Here is a 14776-nt window from a genome sequence, read left to right as displayed (position 1 = left end):
TTTCAGTATGTGGGATCTCCATTTTTATAGACATGTAAATGAATGTCGACTTTGGTCAAGGCAAGGGAGTGAGCTGGTATGAGTGTGCCTGAGGGGGTGTGAATGAAAAACGAGAGAGCGTGCTTCTTGTCCAGACCTCTGCTTGCCTTTTTGTAAATGACTTTCTGCAGACTTTCATTTCATTAGTGTAGGTGGGATGAGTCTCTCTCTCATGCAGTGCAGCTTTGACTTCTTCAGCTTCTTTGAAGCAGTATGATAGGGATCGATGAGGACACATTGCTGTATGCTTGGTGGCCTGAGCTACACCAGCAACATAGTCAGAAGCAGTATATCTTGAGGAAGAAAAAAAAGAAACATATCATGTCCCACAGCTTTTCTAATAGGTGGCAAGGACATGGTGAAATTGTGTCAGAGAAGTTCATTTAGATTTTCCTGGGAAAGGAACAATTGAAATGGTAAAAAATACTGAACATTTTAGAGGAGCAGCTTGAGAAATTTTCAGAATGTCTTTTTGCCTGAAGTTTCATGCAAAGCTGCACATTTCTTTCATATGAACTTTGTATAGAAAAGAAAACTTGGAATGTCAAAGTTTTTGATAAAAGATCATTTTAGTTTCAACCTACTTTGATTTTAAGAAAATCAAAGTTATCAATGTTAGGTTACAGCTTATAAAAATCTTACCATTTTTCTTTTTAGAAATTGTTTGAGTTGCTCCAAATTTTCAATCTTTCTATCAGGAAAAGAGTTAAATTTAACTGTGTAATTTCCCAGAGCAATATTTAGTGTTGTTATTATTATGTTATTATTATGTTCACATCCTGTGTGTTACAATGATGAATGCATTAAAAGTGGATTGAATTAGATTAGAGTAAGGCAGCATCATCGTAACTTTGTCTTCCTATTAATAAAGAGAAAAAATAATATCTCATTTACACTAATTATCAAAATATGGGAGGGGTTGTCTTAGTTATTGTGCATGAGCTAAGGGGAGAAATTGTTGGTCTGTTTACTGCATATGGCAAAGAGACTGCACCATTTAAAATCACATATTGTCTTCTGGCTTGCTAACAAAACCAAGTACAGTTCAAGAGAAAACAGAATTTAGAAATTAATTAATGAACCAAACCCAAAACCTTTTCTCTTGGGTAAATATTTTGTGTAACACCAGTGCATTGGGATACTCATTATTATCTCATGCCATAACATATTGACTCTGGAAGGATTCACAGTTAGAAAATGAACAAAATTTCTCTTTGACAGCATATTTTGTTGGAACATTTGCGGTCCATGAAGGACTTTTTCATCAGAATTCTTGCTTCTTGATGATGTAATTGATTTATTACAATGAATCTAGTCAGTTGACCACAGAAGTTAATGAAATAAGGGAAATCCAAATTCCTATTCTGAGCATGTCTTCATTTTACATAAGTTCTTGGGGAAAAAGATTAAGGCTTAATTATGAATCCCTTTCATGCTTTTTTCCTCTTTTCCTAAAGTGTTTAACGATTGCTTTAACATACATCTGCCAAACATTTTTTCCTGACTCTAGAGACCATATTTTCAAAGGAAATCTTACATATGTTACCCCAAAGACATTTTGAAGTCATTAGATGTACAAAATCCTTAGTCCAAGTATAAAAATGTGCATGAAAAATGAATATGCATGAAAAATGAATATTGGCATGTGCAAAAAGCGCTAATGAGAACTTCTAGTACCTCTATCAGGTAGCTGAAATGTAGATGAAAATGAAAAAATCTTTGCAGCCTCACAGATTAGAGTAGCTTCACACAGTGAAGCGATGCTGGCTTGTATCTCTATAGTTTAAGGAAAGACAGAACAATATTTTTGTTTGTTATTAGCTGTAGCTGGAGGCAGCAGAGGCTGGGGCTGTGTTTTGCTAGTGCCAGGATAGCACTGGGGACCAGCATGGATTTGAACTTGGAGGATTTGTGGCTGCATGTGTCTGGCATTTAGTTTTTGAAGGCTGCAGGATAGTGGGCTGTTGAGGTGTAGAGTTCCAGGCAGATCCATCAGGGAGTGTTTTAATTAAGACTTAGAGTTAGGGGGCATTTTAATACTACCACTGGTTCAAATTCTCCTGGGATTTTGGTTCCTCTGTGACAGACTGTTTTTAAGGAAACACTAGCGATTACTACAAAGAGCTCAGATTAATCAAAGCTGTAAGCTGAGTACTACCACATACATGTTTGACTTGGAATGTGTCACAGGCAGCTTGGCTTTTAAAGACATCTTTCAGAGTGCTGAAGGGATTTGATGTACGAGTATGAGGACGATTATCTCTTTACCATCTTCACCTGTTCACTTGATTTTTGTTTGTTTTTTCCCTGCTGCAGACTATGTCAGAGAGCCACAATGATCATGCAAAATAACAGTTCAGCCTCGCCCCTGTTTTCAAATGTGAGCTCCTTCTGGAAGAGAGATTCGCACGGGCCAGGACTCCTTGATGAAGCAGCATCGCTTATCGGCAGCTATGATTTCCCTCAGACCACAGAGAGTTTTCACTTCTCCACTGTGGAATCAACAAACATGTCCCTAAATGCCACAAGCAAAGACCCTCTGGGTGGACACACTGTCTGGCAAGTAGTTTTGATTGCTTTCCTCACTGGGATCCTTGCACTGGTGACCATCATAGGAAACATCCTAGTGATTGTTGCATTTAAGGTTAACAAACAACTGAAAACGGTCAACAACTACTTCTTGTTGAGTCTTGCTTGTGCAGATTTGATCATCGGTGTTATTTCCATGAATCTTTACACCACGTACATCATCATGGACCACTGGGCTTTGGGAAACTTGGCCTGTGATCTTTGGCTCTCCATTGACTATGTTGCCAGTAATGCCTCTGTCATGAATCTCCTTGTCATAAGTTTTGACAGGTATTTTTCCATCACTAGGCCACTTACATACAGAGCCAAACGAACAACCAAAAGGGCTGGGGTGATGATTGGTTTAGCATGGATCATCTCTTTTGTTCTTTGGGCCCCTGCCATCTTGTTCTGGCAGTATTTTGTCGGGGAGAGGACTGTGCCTCCTGATGAATGTTTCATCCAGTTTCTAAGTGAACCTATCATCACTTTTGGCACTGCCATAGCTGCCTTTTACTTGCCAGTCACCATTATGAGTATTTTGTATTGGAGGATCTACAAGGAGACCGAGAAACGCACCAAAGAGTTAGCAGGGCTACAGGCTTCGGGCAGCGAAGCAGAGGCAGCGCGCTTCGTCCACCAGACAGGCAGCTCCCGGAGCTGCAGCAGCTACGAGCTGCAGCGGCAGAGCATGAAACGCTCCACCCGAAGGAAATACAGACGCTGCCACTTCTGGCTCACAATGAAGAGCTGGGAACCCAACGCAGACCAGGGGGACCAAGAGCACAGCAGCAGCGACAGCTGGAACAACAATGATGCTGCTGCCTCCCTTGAGAATTCAGCCTCCTCTGACGAGGAAGACATCGCTGCAGAAACCAGAGCCATCTATTCAATCGTGCTGAAGCTACCTGGTCACAGCGCCATCCTCAATTCGACGAAACTACCCTCCTCGGAAGATTTGCATGAGTCAGGGGATGAACTGCAGAAATCTGACACAGAATCGAAGGAAAAGAAACCTAAAAAATTGCACCCTCCCAAAAGTGTTCAGGATGGTGGAAACTTCCAAAAGAGCTTTTCTAAGCTTCCAATTCAGCCAGGGTCAGCAGAGACAACCGCAGCTTCTGATGGCATCTCATCAGTGACCAAGGCATCTGCAGCCCTGCCCTTGTCCTTCAAGGAAGCAACCCTGGCAAAAAAGTTTGCCTTGAAGACCAGAAGTCAGATCACAAAGCGAAAACGAATGTCACTTATCAAAGAAAAGAAAGCGGCACAGACACTCAGTGCCATTTTGTTTGCCTTCATCATTACCTGGACCCCATATAACATCATGGTTCTGGTGAACACCTTTTGCAGCTGTATCCCCAAAACTTTCTGGAACCTGGGGTACTGGCTTTGCTACATCAATAGCACGGTGAACCCCATGTGCTATGCACTGTGTAACAAAACATTCAGAAACACTTTCAAGATGCTACTGCTGTGCCAGTGTGACAAACGAAAACGACGCAAACAGCAGTATCAGCAAAGGCAGTCCGTCATTTTTCATAAGCGGATCCCTAGGGAGGCTTCATAGAATAGTATTTTTTAAACAATTTAAAAAAATAACGAAGCGGGGATGTGATGGGATGGGATGGGATGGGATGGGATGGGACGGGATAGACAGGATGGGACGGGATAGGACGGGACAGGAAGGCACGGGACAGGATGGGACAGGATGGGATGGGACGGGATGGGAAGGGATGGGATGGGATGGGACGGGATGGGATGGGATGGGGTGGGAGGGTGGTTCCAGGGTGCTGATTCAAAGATTTAAACATCAAGACATGAAAGCAGCTGCCAGGCTTATGTATCCTTTTAATAAATCCAGTTTAATACGAAAATCAAGTCTGCATTCAGCAAAAACTAACAAACTTCAATGTTTTTACTAAGGAATGAAAGACTTAATAAAGTTTTCCTACAAATTTGCAAGAAGCTGTATAGCAATTATAAACCCATTACTGATCTGCCCAGCTCTTTGATTATAATCAACTCTGGGATCTCAGGTAAGCACATCTAGCTAGCCCAACTCTTCTGTTTCCAAGGAATCCAACAACTTTCAATTCAAGTCACATACAGATGTAGCAAGCTAGCGAAACAGGATTATGAAATTATTTGAGACATTGTATAGGTTGCAAAATTGCTTCTTGTTGTACAGGTAGAGCTTCCTGTCTACTTCTCTTCTGGTGTATTGTTAATTGTACCCCTGATTCCTGATTGCCGAGTATCTCTGTGTGCAGCTCATGTTATATGTGTGTGTGTGAGTGTGTATGTATGCATAACGTACATTCACACCTCTAAAATACACACATACCAGGAAAGAGGTGAACTATTGTTCTAGGTTTTACAGGGCCCCCCATCACGATTACATGTGAGTGAAATTAAGAAATAAAAAAATCAAATCATATTAAAAATATATATCTCATTATTTGCCACCTGAAATTCAAGTTTAACTTTGAAACCAAAAACATGTTGTCCACATTTCAAATGGAGAGAACCAAAGGGTAGCCTGGGAGCCTAACAGTCTACAGACGTTTATAATGGGGCACATGCCCAGTAAAACCTTAATCTTGAGCACGGTATCTCTTCCCCAAAGTGATCACGCCTCTTTAAAAGATACGAAGGTGAAAGGAATTGAAGGCTACATTCAGGACACCGTATGAAGTTGTCTTTGTAGGGTGTAGGATGACAAGAGCCCACACTGGGCCGCACAGTACTGATGCTCGCAGGGAGTTGCTCAGGCACCAGGCGGGCGCAGCCATCAGCAGGAGCCCCGTTCCATGCTTGGGCGGCTGCAGCCGCGGCTGCGCTGCTGTCGGGGCACGCATGGACGCTGCGACACCTTGTCCTGAGTTGCACCGTGTGGATGCACCGCCCTTCTCAGAGCCAGCTCACATCCGATGCCCAGTATCCGTACGGCTTCCATTGAAAGTTCAATTTGTAATATTCTGTCTAAACTTGGTGGAGCTCCCTGCTTGCACTGTCTGCCCAAGTGATCGTCAGACGCAAAAGATTTGTGTAAAAGAAATGCTTTGTTTTTGCACATGAAGGATGCTCACTAAAAAGTGTTTCTTTTCCAGAACGTGTTTTAAACACCATCAGGAGAAGTGTACCTAAATCCGTTTAATGCCAGGTTATTCTGTGTTGCGAAAAACGTGATATTGCCAATTTGTAACCTGGCAATTTTTGATAAAGAAAATTTTAAAAGGGCTTTAATATTTATAGCTTAGGCATGACCAGTATTTCCTGGTATTTGTGATGTGGTCTGCACCAAACATGATTTATAAAAGTCAGAGATCCCCTGGGGAAAGGATTGTACTTTAAACTATTGTTCTAAATCCGATTTAGTTACATGTTGAAAGATAATTTTGTATTCTCCTTTGAACTGACCAAAACTTTTTTATTGCTTAGACTCTTATTTTGCTGAAAATAAAACAAAACAAATTTCTTCTTTTAAAAAGGGGCATCAGTGTTGTGAACACAGAACTGATGTTAAAGCTGCTTTTGTATTCAGTGTGAGATGGTGTTTACAGATGATTTTGACAACAGTGGAAATATATTAAATGGTGTCTGTGTATCTGAACTATTTAATTTTGTGTTATGTTCATATGAAGAAATATTTATACATACTTCACCAAATGTTTTATTTAATGTTGATAAATATTGCTCTTCAGTCTTCAGCTGTAGTGTCCTTTAAAGTGATTCATAAAGGTCTGCTTGAGAAATGAATAGAGTATACTTCGCTTTCTTGTCACTAAAACAAATACTCTTGACATACAAGTCTTTCTTTTGTCTGAGTTGTTTAAAAAAATCTACCTAAAGATAATCTTGTAAATGATATTGCAAGTCTACTGCAAGTACAAGTTCAGTATAAAACACACAAGTTAAAGCTTCATCTGTAAGTCACAAGTGCATTTTGAGCTAAAGATACCCAGAAGTGGTCTACCAGTTTGGTAGCCACATACAACCAAAGTCTTATAAAGCACCCATGTTGCAAAGAAAATGAATGACCTTTATTTATAGAAAGAATCATATATTGAAATACATTCATTACTCAAGTTGACCTGACTAATGTTTTAACACTTAAATATATATCTATACCTATATATATTGCCATATTATTATCTTCTGATATCTAGAGTAGTGCTGTGCCCCTGGTACACAAAATGTGAGAGCATGTAAGGAAGCCAGAGTTCATCAGGGGGGTTTATAGTATATTAGTATTGATTTTACAATGGGAAACTATTATTTTTAATGAAGTTAAGCTTTCTTGAAAGCGGCTGTCACCACTGTTTACATAATAGGAAGAGTTAAACCCTTGGATTCTTTTAACAGAGAAATAAATGACCTGTCTTTTGATGTGTGAACAGGCTTTAAAATGTTATTTACAGGCATCATAAAATGTGTATGTACACACATATTGTAGCATAGATCAATTTAGTTATTATTTATTTAATGGAATATGCACTATAAAATATTAAGAATTTGGCTGTGTTACAAGTACAGTGGGGATCAAATTAATTTGTATTTTATATGTCTATGTGTTTGCTTTAAACCCATGCACACACAAAAATTTTAGCTATATGCACAAGTGGATATATTATTTATGAATACAAGCACACGATAGCTTGCAGAAGATGAACAATGCAAGACCAAAAGGTACAGTCTGACGCAGCACTACTTTTAAGTACGAATGATGTAATATTTCATCTGTTTCGAGGAAAATTAAGTCAGAAACATGATAGAAAGCATCATTCTGAGGGCAGACAAACAGCTGAGTCCCATTATCACTCCTTACATGGAAAGCCGGCTTTTCAGAGACCAGGCATCATCCCCATTAATTGCAATAATACAAGATTAGACTCCATATGAAGAGGATCAAAAAATCAGAAGCAATAGCCAGACAGGAGCCATTGGGCTGTCTGGAGAAAGCTTTGTAGAATAGACCCCAGTCACTGTCAGCCTCCAAACAGCTCTAAGACAACAAAATGCATTATAATATATGCTTAGCTTTCTTGATGTAAAATTGTGATAGAAGTTTATTGCTTCTGTACCAGTATAGGCTGTGAGAAATGTCTGATCCAAAGATCCAGGGACAGGTGTCGTGGTGCAGGAAGCACTTCATCCTACCCAGCGTAACACACCTCCTACAAATGTAAGCTGCGGATCGGTGCGGCACTGTTCTAAAGCTGAGGGAGTATAGAAAAGGCCTGAGCAGTTCCCAGGATCTAGACCTGTGGATTTACATGTCCCGAACAATAAATGACCTAAAGGAATCTGGCAGTTTTGTGAGGATACCCACACAGATGTTCTGAGGCAGTTGGTGACCTTTCTCAAGTATGTACAACTTTCTTATTTTGTTGTCTTGATTATTATATTTCCTTCTGCAAGAATATTCTAAAAAGTCTTGGCTCATTATCAACCTTGTATATGTAAGAAGTGAATACAAGGCCCAAAGTACACTCGGTTTGCCTCTATAGAATGCAAACATCAAAGCAAAAGGAAATTTTATCTTTTTTCCTTGATCAGCAGCTTCTGTAATTTTGAATATACGGTTATCATCATGCTACCATATATACAGTAGGGATAGTCATGGACTATCACGCTGAGCTATTTATAAACTGCATTTCACTTGTCCTCTTGACCATCTGACTATTTATGCATCCCTATTCAAATTCATATTTGAGATTCCAAACACTCATTCTCCTCCAAATGGTTCCCAGATTCTTCTCCTAAAATGTGCTTTACAAGCTTGTCCTGGTATCAGGCTTTTTTTTTTTCCTTTCATAATATTCCTATGCAAAGTTAATGTGCTCTTAGACTATCAGAAGGCACATTACTAGCTCCAGCAGTTGTAGTGTTGAGGTCTGATACTTTCTTTTCTAAAGATATATAAGGCTTACCAAAAAGAACTGGAGCAGGATCCACATAGTCCAGGTCCTTATTGGCAGAAATGGTCTGTACCACAGTTTGACTGTTCACAAGCCTGACCTTCTTTGGGGCATCTGGGGATGCCCTGCCCCTAAGGACGTGCTGCCAAGCCCCCAGTAGCTTGATCTTCATCCAGTTCGTGAATCATCACGTATTTTAACGCATTCTAAACACATACATATTCATTGTGATAACTGAATATTCTTTGACCTGTGTAAATCTACTGTCTCTTTTCACAACTTGCTTCCAGCTTCTGTGATTTTCTATTTTATGTATTCCTTTTATGTATTTACCCATGCAAATACCACTGCACTTGCTTCTGAGAGCAGGTCAAAGTAATATATATTTGTAGATTGCTTCTTGTTAACCCAAAGGATATGTACAGAAGTCTGGTAGAGCTGAGGTGTTCGTAATGATGACTGCCTTTTCTGTCTCATGAACTGCACTCCCATGATACCCAAGCACTTCTATTTGGAAACTTAGCTAAAGCATATATGACATTCTGGTTTTCATAGAATTAAAAACCTGATTTAATTAGGATTTTCTGCCTTGTGTCAGGCATAGATCATTTGTAGGTTCTGCACTTTCCTACTTCTACTTTTAGGAGCTGCCAGACAGATACTGTGGGAAATACTAATTTGTAATGTCTGATACCTGGGCATTTTTGTACTTCAGCTTTTAAAGTAAGCAGACAGAGAGTAGCTAATCCAGTCATGCTATTTGTTGGAAATAAGCATGAACAGGGATGTTTGGAACTATGTTTGTTCTATTTCATACACTGTGGCACCACAATTGGCTGAGATTGACCATCATGGTATTTGCTGTCACTGACAGGTCTTCACAGTCTTAATTGGCAAACTCATTAGCTGTGGCCTACTGGCATTCAGGACTTGGACAACTTTTCACCACCCACATTGTACATTCAAAATATAACATAGATTGCCATTTGTTTTCTCAAGAAAGATTGTTATTTCCAGATACCTTCCTAGATGTGCTTGAGGATTTTTTTGCTTGATTTTAAATATTAAAATGGCTCAGGGGAGTTTCAGTGAGCCCTGACAGAGATTGTTTAATGGAAGGAGTACAGGTAACACAGGAAAACATTAAGATAAGTGCTACTTATTTCATGGCTTCTTCCAACATGTATGGTGTGGTATGCATATTGTACCTATACATCTCTATGCACTACGTATATCTCAGAAGGATAACGTATGTATGACATAGTATGGTGCATGTACATATAGAGAGATGCACGCACATCTAGAGCAATGTATACGGATGTATATACAAACTTACGCTGAAATTGTCAGCCATGGTAAACATTGCCTTTGATGCCTCATCAGTTGTAACTGGACGGTGGAACTGTGTTTAAGTCTACTCTGCTTAGCTGCAAGAAAAAATTCCCACACCTTTCCTTAGTGCGTATTTTTCCACTTGCATTGTCTTTATTTCTGAATGTGGTGTTTTCAGTGTATTGTGCTGGCTCTTCAGTCATGACCCAAAATTTAGAAATGCATGACCAGATTTCACTTATTGAGCTATTGCATCAATACTGCACTAGGTTTAAATTAACTAAAATCACTCTGGCTTTGCCAAATAGGAAAATAAAGGCCTCTATTTCTAACAGTAGATTCCATCTAAGTTCACGTAAGAGAAACTCCTATGTTCATGTGAACATGACTGTCAGTTTCTCAACATGGGTACAGGAATTCAGTCACTATTAAAACAGTTTGAGGCAAATGTCACATATATATGAAGGCAAAATAAAGCAACTCACCACTGCGAATTATTTAAGGTAACAAGAACAGCACTCCTCCCATTAGAAAGGAGAGGAAAGACTTATCATCCTCCCTCACTCCATCCTATTGCTCTGCCCTTTCTGTTGCATGGAATAATACTTTTCATTTGCCTGACCCCCAGGTGGAATTGTGCAAACTTTAAAAACCTTCTTTGCCTGGTAGGGCTGAGAAATGCACAGTATATCTAGACCATTCACCCTCTTCTGGTTTTGTAAACAATAAAACCTTGAATGAGTTTAACTGGGATGTATGATGCTGGCCTCAGGGAAGGTCTTCCAAAAATGGTGATAAAACCATTCAACTCAACTGTGGTGAGGAGAGCTAACTTTTTTCCAAGCTAGTGAAGCTACGCAATTTATTTAACTTGGCAGAAAGCATGGAAGAATACCCAAGACATTAAAAGTTTTTATAGATGTGAACATCCTTCTTGCATAAGGGTGAATAAACACATGTAAACAGTGCCCAAAAAGTTCAGTGTTTGAATGACTCTGGAAGCCAAAAGCACACATCACCATCAGCTTCACTGTTGGCATAGCAGCCTGACACCCCGCTCAGGCCTCTATGAAGAGATCCTTATTATAGCAGTCTAGGACTAAATAACTAGGCATTAACATGAAAGCAGGATTTGTTTGTCTGGGTGCATATGCATTTTCCAGAAATTCTATGGGAAATTCTTCATCTCTCCAGGACAAAAGTTATTTAGTGCAGTATCTGGAATGAAAGAACGCTTGAAATGCTCTGGTAATCGTTACTTGACCGTGGCTAATAATCAGGAAAGCACAGGACATTATTGTACAGAGAGAACTTAAATTTATTTTTCAAGTCATTCATAGAGGCATAGTAAATTTACTTAAAATACTCACAAGATCTGAAAACTTTTACACTGTCATGGAAATAAAGTCTGGACAAGAATCTGATTCCTTATGTGGCTTCAAAATATCCAGTCTTCCTGAGACTATTTTTTCTTCTGGACTGAAATCATTGGGTAACAAAGCAACTGTAATCACTCCACAAATACTACCTAATCTGAAGATGTCAAAAGGATGAGGAAACGGCCTTCCTTAATTTGTGCTTAATGAGTCCACATTAAGAATTATTATTGTGGTGGCACAGACCAGTTAACACCATGAGAGTAAAAGTTATAACCCAATTTACTTTGAACCGAGCACAGTGCTGCACTCTGCGTTGTGCGGATACATCACAAGAAATAGACCTGTGCAGTATCTCCTGATGCTCAGTACTTTTCTCCACTCATTGCTTTTATTTTTCATATGGATTCAGGCCCCCCCCTATTGAATATACCCATCAAATATACCTGTTGAATACCTTCTACCATGTATGAAATCAGATGTAGCTGGAGTTAAGCAGCTTTTTTTCCTCCAGTAGTGTGAATTTTTCTGATTCAGAAATACATTCCATTTGCTTGCCTCATATCTTCATTTATGATGTTTATTTTACAACGGATAGTAGGACAAAACCTTTCCACTGTTCGGGCTGTAGAAACATCTCTGAGGAAATATTTGGTTCCTTTACTCAAAATGGGTGTGGTTTCTTGACCACAGGCTAATCTGAACAAAACCTTCTGTGTATAAGGACAGAACAGGCTTCATCTCCTGCTCTGCCCATACACTTCACTGAATATGATGGAGGGTCCTTTCAGATTTGTTTTCAAAATAGTATAGCTGCCTTAAGTAGCTGCACATTTCCCCACAGTTATTGGTACTGTCTGAGGAGACTTAGGCTCGTGCGTTTTGCTCCCTGCTCCGAGGCAGGAATTGTCAGTATGAAGAACTACCACACCATTGAAGGTAAGAGAAGCTTAAACTAATATGCACATGTGCCATTATTTTTTGTACTCTGTACAATGCATATTGACTGATGCAGTATCCAACATTAGAGGTGAAGTATAAAGACTAGAGATTCATAACTGCTGCCAGAAGCGAGCTGCATAAGGAAGGATCATCGAAATCCCTATAGTCAGTACACAAAAGTGCCTATTCAAACGTTAAAGCTTAAAAAAGCATGAATTACCCCTCATTGCTTTCAGAAAGAACTAAGAAAATGCTAAACGTAACGTCAAATTTTCAGTTGTAAGCTGCAAGACGTTAGAAGATGTCAGTGAAGGAGACCTAATTCTTTTGACGCAGGTGACCTGGGGTTTCTGGAGGTGTCTCCTCACCCCGCTGACTCTTACCCCAATTCTTCCCACCTCGGTGTTGACTGGCAGTCACGGGACTCCCGCCTAGCGCGAAGCTGGAAGTGAGCTCCTGCCCCTGCCACCCCGCTGGTGGAAGGGTGTGGGCCACACCAGTCAAGACAAGTTGTTACAAGAAAGAGTCATAAGCTTCCTGCTTCTATTTGGAGATAGCGGGTATTTTTGTGATGGAAATAGAGATAACATTACAGGAATCTGATGAACATATTTTATGTGTGTCCTGATATGTTTTTCTGTTCCTATTACTTGAAAGCTTGCAGTGCCATTCTTCTGATTATGGAGCAAAACAAGTTCCAGAGACAATATCTGAATATATAACTTAAGGCTTGAATATTTTAAATAAATTGACATTTTCCTGGTTCTTTCTGATTTGAGGTATATGGGCAAATTACATGCAGTAATTAAGAGGCTCAGAAATCGCTTTCATAAAAAGGGATTTGTAGTTTTACTCCTTATCAACCGCTGATTTTCTTCAGCCAAAACCAGTGGAGCTGAACTTACTGTATACTGATGGAATAATTAGGAAGCAGTAGAAAGGAGACCCTCACCTTCTGCTACATAAAAAGACAGTGCTTGAGCATTCACTCAACATCTGGTGTCTATTGACCTAGTTGTAGCCATCCGTTCAGATACTATACAAAATATTAGCATTTTTTTAAATTATTGGCCAAGTTGCTCTTTTTTTGCTAACAGCTGCCTTACTGCGTAGCAATCCTCCTGCTGACTAATTAAATTCTGTGTCTTGGTAAACTCTCAGAAAGAATAATCGGTCCTAGCTCATATTGACGGCAGTTTACAAAACACTAGCACATTAATTGGAAGAGTAGAGGAGGATAATGATGGAGAGCAATTGTTTTCCTCAGTAGCAAAGTTTTAGAGGAACCTTCCCTTTCTCAGCCAACAAAAACAAAAGTAAGAGAAGACATGACGAGAGAGACTCCAATGCTTTTGTAGGCGTCCTCCCCTCTGGAATGACCACCGGCACTGCAGTCCTGAGGGCGGAAGGTGGATGGCCATGCGTTGGTAGAAAAAATGAACGCTTTGGCCCAGGTCAGGTGTCTTACGAGCACTCACATTTCTCCTTTCACTGCGTGGGTATCAGCCCAAAATGTGCAGTCAAAACTTGGCTCCCATTGAACTATCACGGTGGAACATTGTGCTCTTAAGAGATTTTCTCCTGCCAAGATGCTTTAACTTTTTTTTTTTTTTTTTTTTTGGACCCTCCATGTAAACCTAATCAGGTGGCACCTTCCCGTGTGGAACTTTCCTTGTAAATATATTATTGTAATCTAGAAATGACTTTTACCCTGTATGCCCCTGATAACAATTGCATTAATACAAGCTGATAAACTCATTTCTTTAGTTGCTGCTTGCAGAGTGGCTTGCTAGCTAAGATAAAAAGTAAATGATGTGATATGAAAGTCATATCTGATTGTACAATAATACACTGCGTGCCGAGCAGTTGGTGAGGTAAGGTTTACATAACCACTAGATGTTGCTTGAACTTTTGAGATAAATTTCCATGTTCTTTTTTCCTCTCTGAAGCCAATGCAGGGGCAGAACACAGAGCAAGCAATTAAGAAAAATGTAATTGTTTTGATTAAAGTAATTTGAGATTAGAAGTTGCAAGAGAGGTAAACAATCTAGAGAAAGTGTTTGGAAGTCTTCTTCGTGTAGGCCCTTTTCTTTGGTGAAACTTGTCATTCCCCTCTGCCTGGCAGGCCTCTCTTTGACTCCATTCACATGCTACAATGTTCTTTGGCTGCTATTAATTCACTTAATGACACAGTCGGTTGCTCGGTGAAATTGCTCTGCGCTCTCGTAGCGGCTGCGAACGCCAGCCGTTTCTGGGGGCTGATCCAAGCCCAGCTCCAGCTGGTGGGAAGGCTCCCGCCGTGCTCCTGAAATGCCCCTTTTCCCCCCAGCCACGGCGCGGGGCCGCGCTGCACGGCCTCCCCCCCGCGGCCCCGACCTCGGCCCGTGCCGGCCTTCCTCTCACGGGGCACGAGCCTGCAAGGAAATCCGCTGGGAGAGCACAGAGCAAGCCGAGCGAGCCATCAGCGGCCGCGTATCTCCTGCCAGTTCCCTTCTCCTTCCTGCGGCCCGGTGACGGCATAGTCACACCGCAAAAACGGTGGCCTCTAAAGCCCTTTCCAGCTTCATTGTAAACTGCAGTGGCCTTTTTTCCCAA

General features: G+C 40.4%; 1 protein-coding gene across 1 annotated transcript in view; it reads left to right on the top strand.

The window, feature by feature from the left end:
- CHRM3 (cholinergic receptor, muscarinic 3) overlaps nucleotides 1–4258 on the top strand; it is a 197134-nt gene extending 192876 nt beyond the window's left edge. Inside the window, exon 3 of the mRNA XM_010562611.1 lies at nucleotides 2356–4258. Within this exon, the coding sequence (XP_010560913.1) occupies nucleotides 2356–4177 (1822 nt within the window). The 3' untranslated portion in view covers nucleotides 4178–4258. The remainder of the gene's footprint in view (nucleotides 1–2355) is intronic.
- Nucleotides 4259–14776: the final 10518 nt, after the last annotated feature.

The sequence above is a fragment of the Haliaeetus leucocephalus genome, unplaced genomic scaffold (assembly GCF_000737465.1).
Source record: "Haliaeetus leucocephalus isolate CR32 unplaced genomic scaffold, Haliaeetus_leucocephalus-4.0 Scaffold162, whole genome shotgun sequence".
Lineage (NCBI taxonomy): Eukaryota > Metazoa > Chordata > Aves > Accipitriformes > Accipitridae > Haliaeetus > Haliaeetus leucocephalus.
Note: the sequence above shows the minus strand (reverse complement) of the source record. Positions and strands in the feature narration are given on the sequence as shown.